The sequence below is a fragment of the Theropithecus gelada genome, chromosome 6, assembly GCF_003255815.1.
Source record: "Theropithecus gelada isolate Dixy chromosome 6, Tgel_1.0, whole genome shotgun sequence".
In the NCBI taxonomy this organism is placed as follows: Eukaryota; Metazoa; Chordata; class Mammalia; order Primates; family Cercopithecidae; genus Theropithecus; species Theropithecus gelada.
The window spans coordinates 83,746,582-83,773,773 of record NC_037673.1 but is presented as its reverse complement, the minus strand read 5'-3'; the positions used below and the strand labels follow the sequence as shown (position 1 = coordinate 83,773,773).

Below are 27,192 nucleotides of genomic sequence, written 5' to 3'. Positions count from 1 at the left end.
CTATCGATATATCTATAGAAAAAGAAAACCCCTCATACATTGTCTGTATCCCCTTTCCTGACATAAAGCAACTGGCCCTGTGCATGCTTCTTTTGGATGGCTGAGAACCCCGATATATCGATACATATCTGTCTATATCATAGATACAGATCACAGATACAGACAGATACCTATACGGAAAACGTCCATATTGGAACGTATTAAACAGGCAGAATTTTCTTCCTGGTTTCTCTGCTCTTGGTAGATGTTCTTCCGACTTCAATTGCCACCTGTGAATAGTGAAGAAACTTCTCACTATGAGATTCCATTGCCCTGAGGGAGGGAGAGCTACGGTACCCACTAAAGCAGGGAACAGAAGCAACTGAGGGGCAGGTCTGCGGAAATGAGGATATGCTAATAAGGGACCGAGTCGGGAAAGCTAGAGGGTAAAAAGAGGGCGTCACTTAAGCTGAGACAAAACGACGGCCAAACGCGGTCTTGACACTCTAAATCACCTGGGTCTGGAGTCGACTCCCTTCGCGCACCCTCACTCCCAATCCCGGCCCCCTCCCGCCCCTCTCCCGCTCCCGCCCCTCTCCCGCTCCCCACACCAACGTGTGCCTCCGTCATCTCTCAGACAGTGGATGCGTTCCTGCTGAAACCACCCAACCTACCTCAGGGTCCTCGCAAGCGCAGCCACTGCGCTCCGCCCGCCGACGTACCTGTGCTGCGCCTGCGCCTCCTCCGCGCTCTCAAGGTCAGCACCGCCCCCAGCCCATAACCTGGCACCCACGGAAGTTGCTTTAGAGGACGTCCTGCGTATCTTCACCTCTGCGTGGCGTGGGGTCGACGGCGCTCTGGAGAAGGGAGGAACTTCCTGTCCCGCGTGCGCACAACTTCCGGCAGAGCCGGAAGACCCTCTCTTTCGCTGTTTGAGAGGCTCCCGGCTCAAGGACCGGGAGGTGAGAGGTTTGGGACTGTCCCGGGGACTCCGGGGTGTCTGGTCCACGACCTATCCTAGGCGCCATGGTGAGTTCTTCTGTGAGAGCAGGAGTGACAACGGTGGGGCGAAAAGGGTGGGGAGGTCAGTCCTGTAAAAAGAGCCATCAGGTGCTCTGCTCAGAATGGAGTGAGTTGAGACGTTGGGATGAGCTGCTGGACACGACCCACCACCTGTCCTAGGGTGTCTGAGCCCCTGAGGAAGCAGCGTTACGCCTGCCTGGCTGGGAAACTAGCGGGCCGGAGGTAGGGGCGTATCTGTCAGGGAGTATGGACTGGGTAGCCTGCCTGTTAATGGCCCATTTACTGTGTATGGCCTGTGGCGCCAGGTGATCCCAGAGTTGACCTTGCCGGGTCAATCACCTCTTCTGCGCCCCCTTCCCCAGCCGCAGAACAGTGGCCAAGAACTTCGGATCTTAGAAATGCGTTTAGCCTCTCCAGGTGGACACAACGGGTCTCCTTCTTGTACAGGATCAACACCTGTCATTTAAAGAAACGGCAGTCCCCTTATTCTTTACACTTAGCCATTTCATAATTGAAAAGGGTGTCAAATAGAAAACCCGAATTAGTAAGGACAGACTTTATTCGAAAGAAATATTGCAAGGGTGTGGAGGAGGTTGAAGCAACTGTTGCAGTAGGGAGAAGGACCATAATATTTGCATGCCCCTTAAAGATTAGGCAGAAAGGGTTTGTCTTTTATAGGGAGGGGTAAATAAGACGTCAGGAATTGGGGTGAAAAGGTGGGTATGATCCGACAGTAACCAGATAATGTTTTACCCTGAGCCCATCTATTCTGAGGAGGAGCTGTTAAGAGAGGTTTGTATATGTTGTTTCAGACTGGGGAAGGACAAAATTCAGGTACCCCACGGAAGAGAATCTTGAAGTTTGGCTAAGAAGTACTTTGTTCCGATTGATCTGTGGGACAGGTACTTCAGCAAGTCATTTACGGAGCAAAGGATGGGAATTAGAAGGGTCTGGTTATGGCCTTGTTTTAGGTAAACAAGGGGTAGGGGGGGTATGGATCGACCCTTAGGCTTATCTGAGTTCTACAGGAAAGGTGATTCTTTGCAGCAAGCCAATTTCTCAGAACACAAACAGGGGCAAGGGGTTTCTTACCCTTTGCAGTTTTTCCAAGATCACAGGGCTCTGGTGAAGTTCATTATTGTCATTTTCTTAACTGTATACAAGATTTCAGACCCTCGCGTGCAGAGGCGTCTGTCCTGGAATTTAACTTCAGTTTGCTGTGTATTTTCAGGGCCAAATATTGCCAACGAACGTTATTGTGTGTGGTGATTGGCTTTTGAATGACTTCGAAACTTAACAGAGTGTAGAACAAAGATCTTCAAAATAATGTAGTTCCTGGTCCACTTTAACAGATAACCTATCTCTTTAAAAAGTGGGTTTTTTTTTGTTTTTTTTTTTTTTACCTCAGTGGATAATATGGTTTTTATTGAGTTGTTTTTCTTTTGTGTCAGTGAAATTAGACAAGGTTAGGGAAAACAGAACTGGGAGGAACCAAAGCCTAGTAATCACTCTTCTATCCCCATTTTTACAGAAGAAAGAATCTGGAGTCTAGAAATTGACAGTGATTTATCTAAAGCAACAGTAGTTTGGCAGTCTGGACTAAAACTCATGTTTTCATTTTTAAAATTTTAGATTAACTTTTGACTTTTTGGTCTGAAAAGTTGAAGATAAAGTATAATTAAAATACTTAAACTCATCGTAGTCACAGAAAAGCTGAATGTGAGCTTGTTCTCAGTGTTTTGGAATACTAGAAGTAGAGCCCTTCTTATCCTGTCAGTTCAGAAGAGGTAGTTAATGTTTGGAACTAATGTAATCTTACGCTGTTTTTCTGAATGCCATTTTAGAGCTAACTAGTTGGCTCTCTTCCTTCTGGAATTGCTTATATTTCTGAGTTAATTATCTTGGCTGAGTTTTATCTTTCCCAGCTATGAAATTGATAATGTCTGTATATGCAAGTGTGGTTAATGCTTGGAATTTTTCAAAAGAAAGAGTTTAACCATTAAATGAAGTGAACATGGGCTGAATTTATTGAGGATTCAGCTCGTTGAAATCAGAACTTGTTTTGCATTGCTGGGGCCTAATGATATTACGGAAAGAACATTAGTATTGAACCCAGAGGACCCAGATTCTGCTCATTGTTAGTTATATAGATTTGGAAAAGTCACTCAATTTTGATAAGAGTTCCAAATTCCTCCCAGATAAGAGAAGTGGGACTTGATGGGTACTAAAGCACCTTCTTACATTTGTGATTCCGTGACTACTCAGAACATTTTTCAGGATAGTTATGTGTTTCAGATTAAATAAAAGTCTGATTTCCACTGTTTTGTTTCCGTGCCATTTTGGTTTAAGTTTGATTTCTTTTATCATTCTCTTTTTCATTTTTTTCATAAGTCACATAGATAATACTTGGAATCTATGTGTGTTTGGCCAAGTCTGTCACTACTATCTTAAATACTGCTCCAGAATGGAACGCAACTCTTGGAATGTTTTGATTTAATTCTTGTTTTAATTAATGATAAACTAATTCTGTGCTCTCATTCTCTGACACATTATGTAAACCAAAACTCAATGGATACCTGTGTCTATAATAAGGTTTTTGTATTATGAATACAGGAGAATAGGATTATGATACAGACAAAATACTGAACCCACGCTTAATTTTTATGCTTTCAAGTTGTGAAGACAAGTCTATGGGAAATTTCCTAATGGAATAAAGCCATTTGCTCTATTGCACTTTCCTTTTTGAAAATTACAGACCAACTTTGATCAAATAGAAATCTTTCTACCATTCAAGCTAATTTGTGGGAGATAGGTAGATTAGAGCTAGCTCCTGGAATTACAGATATCATGGCTTGCATTTGTGTATCATCCTGTAGTAACTTACTGCTGGAATTGAACAATGGTTTGTGGGCAGGTGTGGGAGAGGGGGCTGTGGGGAGATTGTAAACCTTTGCCATAATCAAGTGGATTTAATGAGAAGTTTTCTTTTTGAGGGTAGTGGAGGGGAGTGTTGGGAAGAGTGTAGTAAATGCTATAAGAGAAACACATATAATAGTCTCAAAGAGTACAGCGGAAATAAATTAATTCTAACTGAGAACAGGTTGGGTCACGTAGTAGGTCACAGGTTCCCAACCCCTGGGACTGTGGACTCCTACTGGTCCATGGCCTGTTAGGAACTGGGCTGCACAGCAGGAGGTGAGTGGTGGGCAAGTGAGTATTAATGCCTGAGGTCCATCTCCTGTCAGATCAGTGGTAGCATTATATTCTCATAGGAGCGCAAACCCTGTTGTGAACTGTGCATGCGAGGGATATGGGTTGGATGACCCTTATGAGAATCTAATGCCCGATGATCTGAGGTGGAACAATTTCATCCCGAAACCATCCTCCCTCCACACTGCCCCCACCATGTGTGAAAAAATTTGTCTTCCATGAAACTGATTCCTGACGCCAAAAAGGTTGGGGATTGCTGTAGTAGGTGACTTCAACTGAGTTTTTAAAGTGGGTTAATATACTAGTTTTCAAGCTTGAGTTTGCATAGGAATCATCTGTACTACTTTATAAAAACACTTCTCTGGGCTCATAATTTGTGGTAGCATGAAGTTTTAGATTTGTATTTTTGAATTTTTTTTAAATTTTTACTTTAAGTTCTGGGATATATGAGCAGAACATGCAGGTTTGTTACATAGGTATAAATGTGCCATGGTGGTTTGCTGCATTTATCAACCCATCATCTATGTTTTAAACTCTGGATGCATTAGATGTTTGTCCTGATGCTCTCCCTCCCCTTGCCCCCAACCCCCTGACAGGCCCCGGTGTGTGATGTTCCCCACTCTGTGTCCATGTGTTCTCATTGTTTAACTCCCACTTATGAGTGAGAACATGGTTTGGTTTTCTGTTCCTGTGTTAGTTTGCTGAGAATGATGGCTTTAAGCTTCATCCATGTCCCTGCAAAGGGCTTAAACTCATTTTTTTTTATGGCTGCATAGTATTCCATGGAGTATATGTGCCACATTTTTGTGATCTAGTCTACCATTGATGGGCATTTCAGTTGGTTCCAAGTCTTTGCTATTGTAAATAGTGCTGCAATAAACATACGTGTGCATATATCTTTAGAGTAGAATGATTTATAGTCCTTTGGATATATACCCAGTAATGGGATTGCTGGGTCAAATGTTATTTCTGGTTCTAGATCCTTGAGAAATCGCCACACTGTCTTCCACAATGGTTGAACTAATTTACCCTCCCACCAGCAGTGTAAAAGCGTTCCTGTTTCTCCACAGTCTCGCCAGCATCTGTTGTTTGCTGACTTTTAAAATAATTGTCATTCTCACTGGCACAAGATGGTATCTCATTGTGGTTTTGATTTGTATTTCTCTAATGACCAATGATGATGACTTTTTTTTTCATATTTCTTGGCCACATAAATGTCTTCTTTTGAGAAGTGTCTGTTTATATCCTTTGCCCATTTTTTGATGGGGAGTTGTTTTTTTCTTGTAAATTTGTTTGTTTCTCGTAGATTCTGTATATTAGAATTGCATTTTTAATAAGTTCTGCAATTAAGTTTTTTTTTTTTTTTTTTTTAATCCTTACTCTAGTACTGGATGCAGTTCAGAGTTAAATTGGTGAACCTTAAACCCCTACTAGAGAGAAATGCAAGTATAAGAGACTTTGATGGAAATACTGGAGGTCCTTTTGCTAGCTCAGTGGTAATTTGACATGTACAGTTTGAAGGATGGATTCGGTCAGGTATTAGCAGTTAACTACTAAGGTTAACTTTTAGGTTTAAAACATTCAGGTTTCTTCTCAGTTCTCTGACTTTATTTTCTTCTGACTGCTTTCCTTCACTACTTTCTTTCTGCAGAGGCCTAGTTGAAATAATGTTATAGACTGACTTTTCTCTTGGTTAGTATTTGGTTGGTTCAAGGTTGGTTTTTAAGATTAGTTGATACTTTGGGCTTTGATCCACTTAAAAAAAAAATTGTTTCTTTTGTTTTCTCTGGGACAAAAGCCTAAAGTGCATTAAGTTGATTTCAGAAAATCAGAAGATATTCTAAAGATATTCATTTCTAAGAGATAAGTTATTATTTTCTTACTGTCGTTAACATGGTTTTGCCCATGTTAATAAGAATGAATACAGCTTGTCTCAAAGGAACTTTTTAGAAATAAACTTAAGTGTAAACTGCCTTTCTACTCTTTGTATACCACTTACCTTTGAGTTATAGAAAAAAAGAAATCCTTACAGTCATGGTGAAATGAATATTCTCTTGACTTCGAAATGACTGTACCTTTTGTTTCACCAAACTTTAAAAAATTTCTTAAATCATTCATTTGTTATGTATTCACCATCTGTATGCCAGGCACTGTTCTTGGCAACAGGGATATAACTGCTTAAAAGCAGAGACAGTCTCGACCCTCATTTATTGGGAGAGGCTGATGATAATCTCATGATGAAATGAGCATGTAATATGTCAGTCGTGATACATTTAACAAAGATAGAGTAAGGGGATAGAAAATACCTGTTTTAGATAGGGCATGTAGGGAAAGCTTCAATGAGGAGGTGACATTGTGGCAAATTTGGATGCATAGATATTCAGCCCATGTGACTGGTACCTATGCGTACATATTTATTAACTGCTCCTGAAAAATTATTGTAGTGCAGTGTATCTAAAAATCAAGCACAAAGCTCATACTGTTTTCAATTGTATAAATCTTTCCATAAATTTATTTACTGTCAACTTTCCAAACAGTAAACAGAAAAATAATAGAAGTGTGTGTTTTTAAAGATAGTAATCGATTATGTGAAATTTCATGTAATATATTTTATTTTTGTGTCACATTAAAATTTTTTTGCAGACTTTTTAAAGAGTAGTTTTAGGTTCACAGCAATTTTAAGAGAAAGATACAAGAGATTTCCTAGATATTCCCTGCTCCCACATATGCATGTCCTCTACTATTATCAACATCCTTCTCCAGACTGGTAAATTTCTTACAACTGATGAATCTATATTGACACGCCATAATTGCCCAAAGTCCATAGTGTACTTTGGAGTTCATTCTTGGTGTTGTACATTCTATGGGTTTGGATATAGTTGTAATCTTACAGTATGTAGACTTTTCAGATTGACTTCTTTCACTTGGGAATATGCATTTAAGGTTCCTCTCTGTCTTTTCATGGCTTAATAGTCCATTTCTTTATAGGGTTTAATAATATTCCATTGTCTGATGTACCACAGTTTATTCACCTACTGAGGGGTATCTTGGTTGCTTCCAGATTTTGGCAATTATGAATAAAGTTGATATAAATATCTATGTACAGTTTTTTTGTGTGGACAAAAGTTTTCAGCTCCTTTGGGTAAAAACCAGCAAGTGCAATTATATGGTAGGACTGTAAGGAACCACAAACTGTCTTCCATAGAGGTTATATCATTTTGCATTACTACCATCAATGAATCAGCGTCTCCATTGCTCTGCATTCTTGCCAGCATTCGGTGTTGTCAGTGTTCTGGATTTTGGCCATTCTAATAAGTGTGTAATGGTATTTCCTTATTTTAATTTGTATTTTCCTAATGACATGATGTGGAACATCTTTTCATTTTTTTACTTTCTGTCTGTATGTGTTTGGCAAGGTGTCTTTTAAGGTCTTTGATGCATTTTTTAAATAAGGTTGTTTTCTTGTTGAGTTTAATTAAGAGTTGGTTATATTTTGTATAACAGTCCTTATCAGATATGTCTTTAGCAAATATTTTCCCCTGGTCTGGTTTGCTTTCTCATTTCCTTGGCATTGTCTTTTACAGAGCAGATTTTAATTGTAATGAAGTACAGCTTGTCAGCTCTTTCTTTCATGGATCATGCCTTTGGTTTTTTGTCTAAAAAGTTGTTGCCTTGTCCACAGCCATCTATGTTATCTAACAGGACTTTTATAACTTTGAGTTTTACATTTAGGTCTATGTTCTATTTGAGTTAACTGTTGTGAAGAGTGTAAGGTGTGTGTCTACAGTCTTTTTTTTTTTTTTTTGCACATGAATGTCTAGTTGTTTCAGTACCATTTGTTGAAATGTTTTTTTTTTTCCTCCATTGTATTGCCTGTGTCCTTTTGTCAAAGATCATTTGACTATATGTGGGTTTATTTCTGACCCCTCTATTCTATTCTGTTGATCTGTTTATTTCTTCTTTCATCCATAACAGAGTCTTTATTATTCTAGCTTTCTAGTGAATCTTGAAGTTGGTTCATGTCAGTCCTCCAGCTTTGTTCTTCAGTATTGTGTTGGCTCTTCTGGGTCTTTTGCCTCTTCAAATAAACTTTAGAACATTCCTTTTTCTTTTTCGTTTTTCTTCTTCTTCTTCTTTTTTTTTTTTTTTTTTGATATCCTTAAAGTAACTTGCTTGGATTTTGATTGTAATTGCATTGAATCTGTAGATTAAGTTGAGAAGGACTGCCTCCTTGGTAATATCCTTTTCATGAACATGGAATATCTCTCCATTTATTTAGTTCTTTGATTTCAGTCATCAGAGTTTTGTAGTTTTCTTCATACAGATCTTGGCAGATTTTATTAGATTTATCCGTTAGTATTCATTTTTTTATGGGTGCTAATGTAAGTAGTATTTTTAATTTCAAATTCCACTTGTTCATTGCTAGTATGTAGGAAAGTGATTGACTTGTATATTAACTTTGTATCCTGCAACCTTGCTATAATTGCTTATAGTTCCAGGATATGCCACCTATTTTTAGTCTTTTAAGTTATTGCAGTTCTTAGAGAATACAATTACAACTCACTTACCCAGTGATTTTTATGTTCACATCTTTTAATTGTATAAAACAGGCATAGTAGTTCTGTTGTTAAAGTAGGTTAAATATCTTTTGCGTTTTGGCTATAAACTATAAGATTTAGAAAACCTAAAACAGTTTAAACTTTTGCTACTTTGATACCGAGACTTGGGATCTTAGTATCTTATTTTAAATTAAAAACATTCTTAATCATTATGAAAATCGATGTGTGTGAGGTGTGCTGGCAAGCACCTGTAGTTCCAGCTACTTGGGAGGCTGAGGTAGGTAGATCACTTGAGCCCAGGAGTTTGAGATTGCAGTGAGCTGTAATCATGCTGCTGCACTCCAGCCAGAGAAACAGAGTGAGACCCTGTTATAAAACACAAAACAAAAACTAAAAATGACTATTTGAAAAGTAAAAATAAATACATGGCATTAAAAGTGTGCTTGAACTAGAATTCTATGATTTTTATAGTTTGATTCAAGTTTCTGTGATTCTGATTGTGTAAATTTGGAAATACTGTTGATGAACATTTAGCTAAATGTACATTATAGGATACAAAGAGAGGAATATTCAGTTTCTATGAAATTCGAGAAGGGTTTCGTAAAGAAAAGTTTGGATAAGATTTTTAAGGGTGAGTAGCAATATGTCTGGTGGGTAAGAAATTAAATTTTACTTTTCCTCAATAACGATAGCAGCTGCATTTATTTTGCATTTAATATTTACCACATATTATTCTACATTCCACTTATATTGACTCATTTACATCTTTATGAAGTAGTTAAATTCTGTTTTTTTAAACCTCTATCTTACAGATATAGAAATGGACGCACAGCAAGATTAGATTAACTTGTCCAAAATCACACAGCTAGTGATGACAGAATTTGACTTTTAACCCAGGCTTCTTGTCCGTTGTGTTGTTGTGCCAGTCTGACTATTGTTTATCTTGAGTAAGATTCAACTTATGAAAAGATTGAATTTCACAAGTTCAATCTCGTGTTTGAAATGCAAAAACATTTTCCTGTAGAAATCATAATTAGTAATGATATTTTTAGAAAATGTTTCCCAAACCTAGTTAATACCTAATATATCTCTATAATATTCAAGCAATTAATCATTACTATCCAGCATAGCAGTACTGATTGACATTTCTAGCTAGGTGTCAAACATATGTGCCACTGCTGCAGTAAGTCAAAAGATTCTTTCATATTTCTTCTGCCTTAACTGCATCCACTTAAGGCACTGCTTTACACCAAAGCTTTAATTTCTCTTAGGCCTGAAGATGCACTTCTAGTAACACTGATGAGTTGAAGAGCAATTTGAGAAATTGGGGATGAGAAGTTCTCCTGAACTTGAATTTCTTGTAAGTGTAAGCATTTAGTGAGTTGCACTTGTTCCAAGCCTATCTCACAGTTATCCCAGTTCTTTTCCTGAGGACTCTTCTTTCCACTTGGGCTATTTGCAACTAGAACTAACTTTCTTCTTCAGGTTGCAAAGAAGAATGTAATCTTGTAGAGTACCTTGCCTTTCCTTCCATACATTCAGCAGACATAGTTCCTTTAAGGGATTTTACTGCTAGGAGAATTTCATAGGTCATATTCCCATGTTACTGCTTCACAGGTGTTTACTAATTTACTTGCTTATCACAGAAATCCTCTAGGGGAAAAAGAGACAATAATGATGGGATGTTCTAGTAAATTTTTGGAAGTAGAGAGGTTCGGATTGTGAAGAGGAGATGAGATAAATAGTAAGTGGCACTGCAGAGAGAAAGGGAGATTTTTCTCTACTGGTAGAAGTGGCTGATGAAGAAGGAACTTCAACAAGCTGTTCTGCTCCATGTTATAAATATATGATTATAGACTGCCAACAGTTAATGCCGTGAGTACTTGATACCATAAGGCTATGGCTGTTTTTAAAGTAAGATTAATACTTTTATCTTTGTGATAAGTAATTAGAAGCCCTTTGAAATACTAATCTAAATTATTTGTTTATATAGCTATCTTATGTCTGCCCTTTACACAGCGCTTAGCTGATTTTTGTTATCTTTTACCTGGTGATTGCCACCATTTGCCCCAATGTACTGAACCACTTAGAAAAAGCAATGTCATAGTTTCCTGCCTTCTTTTTCTAAAAGAAAAAGTCATACAGCAAGGTTCTGTTACTGAAGCCAAGACTTCATTACCTTTACTATTATGGAGTATTTTTATTATTTCTGGAGATTTGGGGCCTTTTTACAATGAACATAAATGATCAAATTCTTATGGTTTATGGGGATATGTATTTAAGTATTCGTGTTCCATAACTAGAACCATTTGTTTCTGCATTCGCCCTTGGTCGAGAGAGAAAGCATGACATTTTTTCCTTGAAAGATTTGTTTTCATTGATGGTTAAATTTATTACTAGAATTTTACTTATGTTTAAATTAATGCTTACTTCCTCCTTCCTCCCTTCCTCTGAGAAGATTAATTAACATCAGGACAATGAAGCTTCATTGTATCAGTTATTACTAGACAGTTTAGTTGTTTGGGTAGGATATTGCATGTCGAATGTAACGGTCTTTTCTTATCACAGTCTTTAAGAAAAAGTAGAAAAGAGCCCGGATAACGGGAATTAAAAATAATTACCAACAAAATATGTTTTCTAGTCAGTAGGGACAGATAAGCTTTAAAAACATTCATTGTACTGCAGGTCATAACTTTAATTGAGGCATTTAGTTCATGATGATTCAAACTATTTTCTAATTTAATTTCAACTAACATTTACTGAATGCTTATTCTTGATTTTAATAGAGAGCTTCCCACTTAATCATTCTTATCAGAAGTGTTTAATGTCATCATAGTTCTTTCTCTTGATAACCACTAAAAAGAAAACGTTTGGATTATAAAGAAAATGAATCATTTAAAAAGAGAGAATTGGCCACGTATCTGAGAGATAGATTTTTTTTTTTTAACTATAGAACTGTTGGCATTCACAGGTCTTTCCTGAGAGAAATACCCACAAACTACTAATTGAGGTGAATATAATGGGTGGTGGGCTAGGTGTACTCCTTTAATTTGGAACTCGGATTTACTTTCAAGTCTTATAAATATTAGCTCATTTAATCTTTATGAGAAAGAATTATTCCTTGCCGTTAGCAATAATTACACAGGCTTTTTTTGTGGTTTAGAAATGTTAAATCTGTGAATGCCAGTGATTAATTGTGTATTTAGCTAAAATATTGCAGTCATAGACAATATGATCTGTTTGGTATTTTGGAGATCATTTGCCAGCCTTGTCATTTTGTGGATAAGGAATGAATCCCAGGGAGAGCTTTTCTAATTGCTGTGTAGCTAGTTATTGACAGAACTACTTCGATCCTAGCGTGTTTAATTATTTAATGCATTAAAAATATTTACAATGAATGCATTTACCTAACAGTTAACATTATGGGTACACATTAAATTTTCTTGGCTTTTGTGTATGGCTTAAAATTTAGTTAAGCTGAAATTTTGATATTAAATTTGTTTAATGAAGCTTTATCAGTGCACTTTGAGCAAAGTTTTGATTTTTAGTTTGTTTAAAGGAAAAATTTTGTTTGTTTGTTTGTTTTTTGAGACAAATTCTTGCTCTGTTGCCCAGGCTGGAGTGCAGTGGTGTGATCTCGGCTCACTGCAACCTGCGCCTCCTGGGTTCAAGTGATTCTTGCGATTCTCGTGCCTCAGTCTCCCGCGTAGCTGGGATTACAGGCTGTCGCTGCTACTCCTGGCTAATTTTCGTATTTTTACTAGTGAGGAGGTTTCACCATGTTGGCCAGTCTGGTCTGGAATTCCTGACCTCGAGTGATCTGCCTGACTCAGGCTTCCAAAACCCTGAGATTACAGGCCTTAGCCACAGCACCTGGCCTTAAAAGGAAAGTATTGTAACACAAAGCTATTGCATTAAACTGAGAAGATTGTCTTGTAAAAACAGATATACTCCTTCCTTTGAGAAAGGAGAAAGCACAATATATTGTATGTAGAAAGCACAATTTATTATCTTTTAAAGTTAATAATTTTCCTTATGCTAAAGCTTAGTGTGTGACACACAGTAGGAACCTGAATGCAGTGAAGAACAGTGGGAAAAATTTATGTTTTATCCATTTATTTTATCAAAAGGTAAAGATTTATTCAACTTGTGTTGAATATCTGTCATCTCCCACCATCCTGGGAGTGGAGGCTGAAGAAATGAGATGAATGCCATTTTAGAGGGGGAGAGATCCTTAAATTAGTGGTCACAATTGAGCATGATACAGGTTATTTTGGAGTTATGCATATGTTCTTTAGTAGAAGTTGGAAAATCAACGAACGTTTTACAGTGCACATGAATGTTGAAGACTGAGTAGCAGTTGGTCTAAACAAGCTGATTTGTACATGTCAAGCATGTCTTTTCATTAATTGATTTTGGCTAATGACTTCTTTGAATATATACCTGTAGAGATATTTTCTATAATGTTAGAAAATACTCTTAAAGAAGAGTGGCAGAATTTAGGAAGCTTTCTTCCATTGAACCTTTTATTTGTTACTTTTTAGTACTATAGTGAAATATTTATGCATGTCTTGGCTAGAGATGAAGTGGGTTGTTAATATGTTTAAGAATATTTTCTTCCTTGTCAACATTTTAATGACTATGGCATTGCTTTATATGAGATATTACATTATTTATTCAACCTCTTTTAATGGTGGAAAGTTATATTTTAAAATAAACAATTTAATTTGAACACCAATATGTTAAAATGGTTTATGTCTTATACTTAATTAGAATGGCTTCTATTCTTATGAAAAAGTATCTTTTTCCTTGCCTTCTTTGTTGTTGGTCTTCCATTTGCCTTATCATTTGTACTACGGAAAATGTCTTTTTATTTCTAAATTTAATCAAAATCTGATAAATGATTTTGTATCGTCATCTTTATCCGAAAGTCTAGAGCTAGTATTTTTTAAGATAGTTACGTGAAGTTCACACATTCTACTGTTATAGTTCTAATCTTTAAAAAATTTAGAATGTATCTAGGCATTGAGGATTTATGCTTTTTGACCTTTGAAAGGACATTAAATTTCTTGTTTTTCTGATTTAGAAAATGGCAAAAAAAAATATGCTTTCACTTCTTAGGGAAATTAAAAATGTATTTTATGCTGTAAAACATTAGTGCTGACAAACCCAATTAATTCTGTAAACAATTACATTTGGAAATTTATCTGAGTTCAAATTATAGTTGTTGACAATTACGATTTATATGTAATTCTAGTTGTAATATTAAGGTGAACTATATGAAATTGCCATTTTGTAGGTCAAGACAATTAAGTATTAGCAATTTCATAGGATTCAACCAATAAATGTATATTAGATATCAATAGGTGATCTTATTCTTTAGCTGCTTTTCTACCAAATCTTTCTGTTCTTTCATTTCATATTTAGTATAGCCCCCTACCCCCAGTTTTTACTTCCAGTCCAGTTTACGGTCTGTAAGGGCTGCAGGTATGTTAGAAAACCAGTAAAGGCCACGGTAGTGGGATACTAGAGAAGCTTTATGGGAAGGAAGTCTGCTGGTCTCTTCATGATTGTTTTATGCTGCTTTTATCAGCTTTGGCATCATATGGGAGAATTTCTCTTCTGGATTAAATATAGACAGTCTTCAGATGTACTAAAGAACCTATTGGAAATAACCATCTTCAAAAACCCAGTTTGGGTCCATCAGTTGCACATACTTTCATCACACTTTTCTTCTCAAGTTTCTAGACCTCTTAGTCGTATTGCCAGAGTGGTAATCCTGGTTTTTTATCTTATGACATGACATTTTTTTCCTCCTTTGAAGACCCTGATCTTGGTGTGGTTGTTCTTCAAGTTTTTCTTTCAAACTTTGTCCATTTTGGTGCTTTCTTTGGTTCTTTTGATTACCCACTTAATCATCCTGGATTTTCCTATTCTTGTAACCTGTATAAGGTCCCATGATAATCAATCTTTTTTTCCCCCCCTTAAATTTTTTTTTATGGATACAGAGGGTCTCACTTTGTCAGGCTGGAGTACAGTGGTGCGCTCATGGCTCACTGCAATCTCAACCTACTGGGCTCAAGTGATTCACCTCAGCCTTCTGAATAGCTGGGATTACAAGCACATGCCACCATACCCAGCTAGTTTTTTTGTTTTTATTTCTGGTAAAGGGGTGTTTTGCTATGTTGCTCAGGCTGGTCTTGAACTTCTTCCCTCAAGTAATCCTCCTGCCTTGGCCTCCCAAAGTGTTGAGATTGTGGACATGAGCCACCACATCCTGCTAAATAAATCATTTTTCTGATGCTTTTACCTAATATGCTGAATCGTGCAGATTTGCAGGTGCTTGACAATCATTCAATCAATTCTATATTCCTCTTTTGTCAAAATTTTCACAAATTTTAGCTGTCCCTTCTTCCCCTCCTTTCTTTTACAGCTCAACTCCTTACCCCATTGTGATTCTTAGGAGATGATCTGAGAATTTTGAATTTTGAAATAATCTGTAATAAGTTCTTAAGATAACTTCCTATCTGCTGGAAGGTAGGAGATCTAGAACCTTGACCTGGTTTTTCCACTACCCTGATCAAATTCATATAAACTGCGAGACCTCTGTTTTCAGAATTAATACATCTCCATACCTATTTGTGCTTTCAATTCAGTAGGATGTATGAGATCTTGTAATAGATAAACTTCTTTATGTTTTTGATTTCATCTATTTCTGACCCTTAAGCAATTAAATTCCCACATTTAACTCTTCAGCACCTCCCTAACATTGGTTCCTTCCCTTTTGCTTTAAGCATGTACATTTCTCTCTTATAATAAATATATTTACATAATCACCTAAGTCTTATCTCACTGAAACTTGCAGAGATAATTACTAATCACATGCCTAATTTATTTTTTCTCTAAAAGTTTTAATTTTAAAAATTTTGCTTTTGATTTAGAAACTGTTTTGGTTCAAGCTTTTATGGTATTGCTTGGACTATTTCAGTGGATTTCTAATATAGTTCCTTGCTTCCAATTACTTTTACCACTTCAATTTATTTTTTCCCATTATAGTTGCAGAGTCATTTCTCCAAAACATGTTTGATTTGGTTACTTCCAGGCTTTATATCCTGGAATTATTTCCAAGTACTTGCAGAAGAATCCATTATGTGCAATCCATACCAAAGTCTAGCCATGTGGAACTTCACATTATTTCTGGATTGTGCTGTTTGTTCTCTTTGTCTTTGTACAGGTAGGTATAACTGCCTGACCTTCTCTTCCTTTCCTGTTCTGATAGTGGAATACTCTTTTAAACCTTATCAAACTGATTCAGATGTCACCTCTGTGAACCAGTATTTCCCAGACCTCCTTTGTATATTTAATCACTCTTTTGGAGTGTTATCTCTACCATACCACTTATATTTTATTTGTAGGTGGCAGTGAGGAGTGATTAACACTTAAAGTGTTTGATAAAATCCACATATGATGAAAGAAATGAGTTAAGTATTCCTTCCAGGACCCATGGTAGACTAGATTGTAGCCAAATTAATGGTATTTACATATCCAAAGAGAGTAATTTTTCGATAGGCTTTATCTAAAGAAAGAGTATATCAATAAAAATAGCTAGAAATGAACGTAATTTACCCCAAATCATTTGGGGGTTGAGAGTATTCTACACTCTAGAGTGGTATTTTGTATATTTCATCAGACTTTCATCACTCCTTGAATGAAATATCCTTTAATGATATTTGCTCCTTTCTGCCCTAACTCACTACTCACCAAGCATCCTGTTTCTAATTTGGCTTCCAGTATATCATTAAGATAGTAATCGAATGGAACACTTAGTAAACCTAAATATCTGATCCACTTCATAGTTTGTTTCACTGTATATTAAGTGACAAAACTCTCACAAATCTTATTACAACCAGTCTGTCAATATATAAAGATTGATCATCCTTTGTATATTAGCAAAAGCCTATTTGCTGTGTGTTCGGAAAAGCTGAGGATGCACCCAGGTGCTTTCCTTGGGAGGCCTGTCTGAAGTTTGTCAGCCTTCTTTGTGAGTTTCTTTCAGTCTACAACTTTTCCTGTCAGTGGTTCTAGTATTCTACCAATCATCCAAACTAAAACATCTTGAAATAACCTTTGAAGCGTTCCTCAGTTTTATTCTACAGTTGTTTTATACTTTATGTTCAGTCACATTCAGAGTTTGATTTTCTTCTGAAGTAGCTTTTATTTTTGTTCTTTCCTTTTGTTTCAACTACGTTTATCTTATTCTTAGTTTTTATCTTTAATAGATGAATATATCACTATGTCTAATTTTCATCATGTGTTACTTGAATTATTTCAGCTCCCTACTCCTGCCTGTTTAGAAGTCCTAGGTGATCTTTCTATTAAACATTTCAGCCAAATACCTTCTCTTGGTTTTAAAGACTCAAGGAGCTAAAATTCAGTCTTCATCCTATTTCCCACAGTTCTTTTTTATTTACTAAGTTTGCTTGGTTGAGCTAGGTGTTTTGCTATTGCATGTACCTTCTGTGTTCATGCTTGTCATTTAGCCTGAAATTCCCTTCTCTTTACTTTTCTATGTGATTTTAGTTTCTATCTTTAGGTTTCATCTACCCTATGAAACTTTATCCAATTTAAAAAATTTCTACAACCCATATTCATGGTACTGTGCAATTTTGTGCTCAAATATTATTTTAATATGTATATTTATTGTTACATAATATGTTAATCTTGGGTTTTAAGCTCTGTTAAGACAAATTCTTTTATAGTAGCCGCATTCATTCATTGAATTTTCAATGCTTTTTCTATTTATAGGTATAATTTTTGTAGCGACATAATTTGAATTTACAGTGATTTTTAACATTAAGATCATAAATCATTTGTTATATAATTTATATTGATATGTAGTTCTTTTTGAAACCACCTTTGTGAAATTATGACAGTAAGAGAAATCTGACATAGGTGACTCCATCTTGCTTCTAACCTCCAAGCTGTCCTAGGTCATTTTTGGGCATAGGCCAGGCTAGCCTTGGGAGGCATTTACTTTATAGTTTAACTTTGAAGCTAGGATGATAATAGTTCCTGCCTAAAACTAATCCCTCCCTGTTGAAACCACCTGAAACTGCCGTTTAAGACTAGTGAAAGACCACAAGATTAGAATTATGGGAGGAGCTTGAGTTCTATTAAGATGTAAGTGTAGTTTTTATAATCCCTTATTGCTCAGGAGTCATGTGGCCAGAAGTCATAAGATTTGTGACTTCCCCAATTACTCCTATAGATAACATCACTATTGTAATACCTAAGATTGTTTTTTTTTGAGATGTTTTTCAGACTGACCACATGCAGACTGTGACTCATGACTCATCTGGTCCTGTGTCCCAGTTGAGTGTATGAAGCAGACTCCCGTTTTCTATACCCCTATGATTTCATCTCCAACCAAGCAGCAGTCCCCATTCCCTAGCCCCATTGTCCACCAAATTGTCCACAACAGCTTTTAGCCTCTGAGACTTCAGGCGTGATCAGTCTCACTCAAATCAGTCACTTCTCACTCAAATCAGTCTCACTCACTCAGTTGAGCCATTTCTTCCATGTGACTGGCCTTGCATTAAGTAAACTCTTTATTGCAGTGCCGTGATCTCTGTAAATTGATATTGTCTATGCAGCAGTCAGGAAGAGCCCATCAGGCAATTATAAATTTAGGGGCTTGTCTGGGGTCTGCGCTTCTGGGTGCCTGTCTGCTATTTGTCAGCTTTCCACTGGTACAGTGGAACTGGGGGTGAGCTCGGGCAGTTGCTTATTTGTCTCGAACTGAGGGCCATCTCTGATAGGTCTCTGCCAATGAGATGCGGTCAACCCTTTGTGCTTGGGCCTAATTGCAGTGAAGAAACAGTTCCTGGAAGATGTCTTTAAATTGGGCTGGTAAGCGTACAAAGCACTACCAACGTCCTCTTCCTTCTCCTGTTCTGGTTGGCCCCTTTTGGGCCAACTTAGCTCTCCCTAGATTGTACAGAGAGTCTTGGTTTAGCAAGATTTCTCTCCAGTTGGGTGGAGAGCAAGGGCTTTTTTGGAAAAACACTCTTCTGGTCTGTATTCTGGTTCTGAGAGGCTTCTTGTCTGTCTTTGTCTGTGTTTTCTTACATGTATATCACGCTGGCTGGAATGGGAAATGTTAATGGGAGACTTGCCTATAGTTCTATGAAATGGAAAAGGATGATTTTTCTTTTGTAACATGTCTTGGCCCCCTCACCAAAGCCACTCAGAAAGAGGGAACCTAGAAACCCGGCAAGCTAACAGAAGGGTAAGAATTTCTTACTAGCCAGGCTTCTGGTCTCGGTCTCTCTCTCTCTCTTTCTCTCTCTCTTTCTCTCTCTCTCTGTGTGTGTGTGTGTGTGTGTGTGTGTGCGCGCGCGCGCGTGTGCAAACTGGCAGAGTGGATGGTAAAAATCACTGTTTGTCTCCTTTGCAAGATTTTGATTAATGGGAAAAAAGATTTATGAGTCTAGTCTTAGGATGTAATGAATCTGGTGTCTTTCTGTGTTGTTCTATCATAGTGAAGGATACCATAGGATAGAACATAGATATAGGACCCCTGCAAGCCTTCTGGTCCAGCTGGCCCTGCAGATTGGTTAGTTAAAACTTTGTTGTGGGTTCCTGAGGCAAAAATGGGATGAGGTTTCCCTCTTGTCTTCTTTTGTGTCCATGGAGCTTGACTTTGTGACCACGTGGGGATACTCTCTCTTGGTCTCTGCCATCTGGAGTTACAAGTTTTAAGGTTCATGTGAGGCAGCTGATCTGAAAGGACTGAAAGTCTGAGAAAGGCCAGCACACTTTTTGGCCCCAGTGTGTCGAGTCCTTAAGTGAGTTTTGTCTTAAGAGGTGCCATCCCTATGGGCCTTTTATTGTTTTTTTGCTATCTTAAGCCCATTCTTTCTGAGAAAGAATTATCAGGGATAATTCTGGGGAGTAGGGATGCTTCCTCTACTCCTTCTCTGGAAATACCTCTTGCTTATATGGTAAAAACCTGGAAGATTATGATCTGAGTTTTAAAAAAATTTTTGGGTTGAGTTGTCATTGGAACTGAGTACACGATTGAAAGAAAAAAAGATTTTTGAAATTTTTTATTCTAAACAATTGAAAAGAGGTTAAATAATAGTGTCATGACTAGCCTTGAGAATCCCCTTGTTCAGTTAGAAATGCTTTGCAAGCTCAAAAATGACTGTGCTAGGCTCCTTCTGGGAAGAGTAATGGTGACTGCCCAGCACTGTAGCTCAGTAGCTAAGGATTTTGCCTTTCATGGTGATGGCTTGGATTCAATACCTGGCTTAGGGATTGAGTCCTTTCCGGTTTGACGTTTGTGAGACATTTTGCCTCTTATTGACCCTTTTCCCTTCCATGGACAGCTTTCCATTTCCTGCTTTCTTTCTGTGGAGGGCATACAGGGCTTTGAGGCCTTTGTATGTAGATGATTAGCTGGGAAACTGAGACTTTATAGAATGTGGCCAGACAGAAATGTGAGTTGTACCCAGTTTGCATCGCCAAACTTTCCTTTCTTTGTGCCACTTTACCATTTATAAAACCACTTTTCGTTTCTTTGGAAATACCTGGTGTGTCTGTGGTTAAGTCATGATCTTAGTTAAGGCTTACTGGGGGGGGGCAGAGGGAGCAGAAGGCTTAAAAGCCAGAGGTGTCATCTGTTTGTCCTGGCTGGAGTCTGGTAATAAGAGATTTAAAAGAGCTCTACGGTTAAAAGGTGAATTAAAAGCTGGTAGGTAAGCTATACATATATTTAAAAGGCCTTTATAAGCTTTTTTTGTCTTCTTGGATCTTGTTTTTTTGAGGAAGTTTTTAATTTTTTTTTCCCCTCAGTCAACTGAATTGCTTCTCCATTTGCTTCTGTCTGTCCTCTTACTACCCTTGATGCCCACATGAGATGACCTAAGGCAGTTTCTGGCAGCCTGGGTCTCCTTGGGAAAAAGAGAGGTACTGCGATTTTGGGAGAAACCTCTGTTTTCCTCATGGAACCGCAAGAATTGTAAGCAGAGCAATCCCTCTCAGAATCGAAGTTGATGCTCTGTTTTGTGTAGTGTTACTTGACTTTTTTTTACTTTTGGAGACATCAGAAATTATTTGGCATTATGAGAGAACTTTTAGCCTTGGTGTGTAATAAGAGATATACTTTTAGGGCTGGCTAATGGCAGTTACGGAAGGGATATTCAGGTTTTTGCATGTTTAGATAAGAAAAGCATGCTTTTGACCACCTGAAAGGTATGGAAACATCCTACCTCCCACTGAGAAGTGAGACTCCTGTGGGAAGAATGGGCTTATTGACTTTGGGTTGTCCACCAGCCTTGGAAAAATGTCCTTACAGTGAAATTCACTATTTTGTCCTGTAGTGTTTCTGTCTTTTGGGGACCCAGGATTTGGTGTAAAAATGGAATCTTTGATTTTTATCTAGATCTTTACATGTGAGGCAGACATCACTGATGATTCACAAAACTTCAGTCCACTGGGTCTTGACTCATACATTACCTTCCAAAATGCCCTTTTACACCTTTTTGCTGTCAATAGTTTCTCTCTTCTTTTGCTGTGTTCTCATAGAATCCTCTTCCTGTCTTCTTATTACATTGTATTGTAAGCAGTTACAATTGCAGTACCATTACAATTGTATTGTAATGATCCATTTACTCTCCTAGTGAACTGGCTGCTTATTGATGGCAGGGACTGTGCTTTTCCCCCATTGTTAGTGATCCAGTGCCCCACACATGTAGTTTGTTGTTCAATAAATGTTCACTGAATACACCAAATAGACTGGTGAAAAAAGCATTGAGTTGGAAATTGTCTGGGTGCCAGATACATCAGTAACCGGGTAGTTGAGTGATGTTTGTTGTTTGGACCCTGTTTTCCTTATACATAAATTGTTCAAAGATGGCTTGTTTAAATACGTCTAGTGTGAATTCTAAATTTTATGTGAACCTGGGTTGAAATGACAGTTTACATATTCTTTTGTAGTATAAATTATATGAGCATCCCTAAGAAGCCTGTCTCAACATATCATGCTGTCACTAAAACACGTAAACAGTCAAGAAACAAATGAATAGGAAGGTCATTGGGATATAATATCCTCTTTTTTATTTTCTCTTTTCTAACTTATTTAGGGAAATAACTGAAACCATTTGGGATGGTCTGAGTCCCAAGTATATATGCAGATATGCCTTTCAGTAGTAAACAATGTATGCTTTGTTTCGGTCTGTCAGCAGGAAAGCTAGTTTAATGAAACATAAATGTCAACTCCTGAGGTTGACACAATACTCAAAGTTTGAATTTATAAATTGCAGCATGTTTGTATTTAAGTTTTTAGAGTTTAATTTTCAGTATTAATAAAGCAAGACAAAATACTTGTTATTTGGTATATTTTATTTCTTAGAGAATTGTTTAATTTTTCTTGGTAAGAATTTTTGTAACCTTCCAAGAAACTATTACAAAAATTGTAAGGATCATTCTTTTAGAGACTAAAGGCGGATAAGTTTTTCTTGCTCTTCATGGGCTTAGGTTAATAGATGTGGAAAGGTTGGAACCTAAGTTACCCCAGTGTTACACACTTCTTGGGGCTTATGAGCTATTTTTTAAATGGCTTTCCCCAGTTCCAGTTATCAAGAAAATCAGTGCCTAGAGGCATTGAATCCAGACAGAAACCATCTCTTTGGTCAGTTATTGTTTTGAAGTGTTAATAAAACCATTAAGGCTACTTGAGTCAATGACCCATATGGTTGTGTGTTTGAGACCTCAGCCATGATAAACTTGGTATTTTCATTGCATCTCTGCTCATTTGACCAGTTTTCTCTTGTGAAATTTATGTTTAAGATTATGGATAAATTTATTTAAGCATTCTCCTTTAATTAAAAATTATGAAGAATATTCAGGATATTTGATTTTTGAACATTTCAAAGTTCTGCTTTTGTATAAACTTACACAGTGACACTAAATTGGTTGGTGAAGACAGGTTATTGGAATGGTTTGTTTTTGAATTTTAAATGATTGTGTTTCTTAGTTAATGAACTGAGTACTTTATACATTAATACATTAATCCCTGGCATGTACACTGTAATTGTCAATTGCATAGTAATATCTTAAAAGTTGATTTTAAGTTCAACATTAATAATATATTAAATTGATAATACATGTAATTCTCTAAAATGATTGCTATTTTGAAAGTATATTCTGAGGATTCGTTTTTAAATGTACATGAAATGGAGCAACTGTGGTGAACTGTTTTCCACATAATTTAAAAATTCTCTCTCCAAAAGCTTGCGTAGATTCCTGTATTGGAATAAAAGTTACTTTTTTTTTTTTTCGGTAGCACATATTTAGTCACCTACGAGCAGATACATTGTAGGATAGATCTGTTGACTTATATAGAAGAATATAATAATATATTTTTTTTAGCACAGTATTCAGGTGATGTTTTGGGAAATTATTTTCAGCCTCATTTAAGAAGACAGAAATGGCGTAGTAAAGAGAGTGAGGTTACATTTTTGTATTGAACATTATTTTAGTCAAACATTAACACTGAGAATGTACCAACTATAGTGTGATGTTTGCCTTTCTTAGGGTCAGTCTCTTTAATTTCTTCTTTGCTTTTATGTTTGATCAGTCTCTGAATTCTTCAACAATGTCTCTAAAGTGTATTTCTCTTCTGGGTACCGAAGATACCACTGTAATTTAAAGTTTCATCATTTTTTGTCTGGATTATTACAGAAAGTTAGTTGGTATTTCCTAATTCTAGTCAATCCAGCTCACTGATTTTTGCTTGTTTGTTTTTGCCTTAATATAATTTACATCTTTAAAGGTAGATCTGTCAGCAGTATCTCATCATGTTTGGTGATTTGGAGGAAGGGGAGAGTTGGGCAAGATGCCCTCTTCCCCAGTTTATACACTGCCTCATATGTATCTTCTAGGCCAGTCTTCCTGAAATATCATTTAACAGCTGTGACTTGTAGTTGTGACTGAGACATAATTTTTGCTGTTAAGGAGCAGAAATCACATACTCTTAATAAATTATTATATATGTTTGTGAGAGATTTTACTGAATTATTACCTTGAAGATTCTGTGTAATGCTGTCACTTCTTTCAAAGCTAGGCTGATGTTCACTTTGTCCACAAAACTTTCCATGACTACAAAATGGTCTCTTGCTTTTAAGTCTATAATCTCAAATAGACCAACCTTCTGGCATACTTACTAATGTATTTCTTGGTCTGGTTCTGCCCGAAAGAGTTCTTTGTAATGACATTCATTGTATGAAGATTGTAGAACTTCTATCACAAACTACACAGAAAATAGGATAGTAAATTCAAATGATAGGAAATGTTAAAGAAAAGGGTGAAAAATGGAGCCTTTGATGTTAGGTCAGTAGAAAAATGAACTGAACTTTAACCTAGTTGATAGAGTTTAAGACATTAAAATATCCACAAATAAAACCATAGTTGAGTCAGGTTTGGTAGACATTTTAAAAACAGTTGGGTAACATGATACCTCTAGTTTTGTTCTTTTTATCCCTGTTTGCAGATGACATGATTCTATATCTAGAAAACCCCATAGTCTGTGCCCAAAAGCTCCTTAATCTGACACACAACTTGAGGAAAGCTTCAGGACACAAAATCAATGTATAAAAATCAGTAGCATTCGTATACATCAACACCAAGTTGACAGCCAGGTCAAGAATGCAATCTGACTCACAATAGCCACAAAAAGAGTAAAATAGCTAGGATTACAGCTAACTAAGGAAGTGAAAGACCTCTGTAAACGGAATTACAAAATACTGCTCAAAGAAATCAGAGATAACGTCAACAAATGGAAAAGCATTCCATGCTCATGGATAGAAAGAATTAATATTATCCAAATGGCCATACTACCCAAAGCAGCGTACAGATTCAATGCTATTCCTATCAAAACTACCAGTGACATTTTTCACAGAATTAGAAAAAACTATCTTAATTCATATGAAACCAGAAAAGCTCGTATGGAACCAAAAAAGCTCAAATAGCCAAGGCAGTCCTAAGTAAACAAAAAAACAAAGCTTCGACTTCACATTATACCACAAGACTATAGTAACCAAAACGTCATGGTAGTGGTACAAAAACAGACACATAGACCAATGGAGCAGCATAGGAAACTCAGAAATAATGCCCCACACCTACAACCATGTGATGTTTGACAAAAATCAATAGAAACAAGCAATGGGGAAAGATGTCCTGTTCAGTGAATCGTGCTGGGATAACTGCAAGCCATATACAGAAGATTAAAGCTGGACCCCTTCCTTATACCATGTACAAAAATCAACTTAAAATGAATTAAAAACTTAAACCTAAAATAAAAAACCAATAAAAACCCTGGAAGATAACCTAAGAAATACTATCCTGGACACAGGACCTGGGAAAGACTTCCTGACAAATATGCCAAAAACAATTACAACAATAACAAAAATTGGCAGATAGGACCTAATTATACTCTTTTAAAGAGCTTCTGCACAGTAAAAGAAACTATCAACAGAGTAAACAGACAACCTGCAGAATGGGAGAAAATATTTGCAAACTGTGGATCTGGCAAAGGTGTAATATTCCGAATGTATAAGGCACTTAAACAAATTTGCAAGCAAAAACCAGACAACCCATTCAAAAAGTGGGCAAAGGACATGAACAGACATTTTTCAGAAAAATTGGGCAAGCGACACTTTTCAAACGAAGACATTTATGTGGCCAACAAGCATATGAAAAAAAATGCTCAACATCACTAATCATTAGAGAAATGTAAATCAAAACCACAGTGAGACAGTGTCTCTCACACCAGTCAGAAGGGCTGTTAATAAAAAGTCAAAATATCACAGATGCTGGTGAGGTTATGGAGATAAGGAATCACTTATACACTGCTGGTGGAAATGTAATTTAGTTCAGCCATTGTGCAAAGCAGTTTGGCGACTTCTCAAATAACTTAAAACAGATTACCATTTGACCCAGCAATCCCATTTTTGGATATACATTCAAAGGACTGTAAATCATTCTACTGTAAACACACATGCATGCGTATGTTCATTGCAGCACTGTTCACAATAGTGAAGACATGAAATCAACCTAATGCCCATCAATGGTAGACTAGATAATGAAAATGTGGTGTTAAATACATATATACCATCGAATACTATGCAACCTTTAAAAGAATGGGATCATGTCCATTGAAGCAACATGGATGGAGTTTGAGGCCTTTATCCTGAGCAAACTTACGCAAAAACAGAAAACCAAATACTACATATTCTCGTTTATAAGTGAGAGCTAAACACTGAGTTTACATTAACACAAAGAAGGGAACAACATATACTAGGGCCTACTTGAGGATGGAGGATAGGAGGAAGGTGATGATTGAAAAACTACCTATCAGGTACTATGCTCATTACCTAGGTAATGAAATAATTTGTACCCCAAACCACTGTGACATGCAATTTACCTGTATAACAAACCTGCACATATACCCCTGAACCAAAAATGAAAAATAAATAAATAAAATGGTCCTGTTTAAGAACCATTTTTAATTTCTTTTTTGAGAACTGTCTGGACATATTTTTTTCTTTTTTAAATTAGGCAATTGATCTTTGACTATAATTTATAATCTCTATAATATCCAATAAGTAAATTTATCTCTTTGTGATGAGTTATACTTTTCCCCAGTTAATGTTTTTACATTGTTTATATTATAGTTTCTTCATGTAGAAATTTTATTTTATTTTTTCAACTTGTTTTGGTCTTCTTTATCATTTAGGAGACTGCTGTCTCTTTTTGAAAGTCTTTATTCTTGACATCGTAAGAAAAATTTTGTCTTCTAGTAGTGATAATAACAATGACAATAAAAACAAATAGTACTAACATAACTCTGTACCGGGCACAGTTTCTAACCACAGCTTGATGAAGTAGATGGAATTTCTAACTCCATTTTATAGAAGGGGAACTAGACTTGCAGAATGTTTAATTAAATAACATGTCCAAAGTTATATAGCTAATAGGTGATGGAGACCAGCTTATAACTGAGGCAGTTTGGGTTCAGAATACATTTTCTTAAACCAATAGGCCATACTGTTTTTTCTTCTTAAATTTTTTAACATTTTTAAGTGCTTTTTTGGTATATTAGGTTTGAGGTAGGAATTCAACTTTGTTTTTGGAGTGCTTGGCTAGAGGAGGAGCCAGCAAAGGGGAGGGTAAAGGATTGATCATCAATGTAGTAATAAAGCAAGGAACGTGGTGTACCATGAAGTATACTACTGAGATTTAAGTTGAGGAAAAATAATTTGTCAAGATGGAGTGATCTTCCTTTATGGTATATGTTTCAGTGGAATATGCTGAAGTAGAAGTCAGATGGATACTGTGTGGGAGATAGGAGAAAATGGAA

At 36.7% G+C, this 27,192-nt stretch overlaps 1 protein-coding gene across 7 annotated transcripts in view; it reads left to right on the top strand.

The window, feature by feature from the left end:
* Nucleotides 1-849: 849 nt before the first annotated feature.
* TMEM161B (transmembrane protein 161B) overlaps nt 850-27,192 on the top strand; it is a 73,559-nt gene continuing 47,216 nt past the window's right edge. For 5 of the 7 annotated variants that reach the window (XM_025389332.1, XM_025389331.1, XM_025389330.1 and 2 more), the window contains exon 1: nt 850-1,008. Coding sequence is in view for 2 of the 7 variants with exons in the window: in XM_025389327.1 (XP_025245112.1) it covers nt 1,006-1,008 (3 nt within the window). In the remaining 5 variants the exon portion in view is untranslated. Of the gene's footprint in view, nt 1,009-5,597; nt 5,655-10,256; nt 10,389-27,192 lie in introns of all 7 variants that reach the window. The other 2 variants (XM_025389328.1, XM_025389326.1) reach the window with 2 other exon arrangements.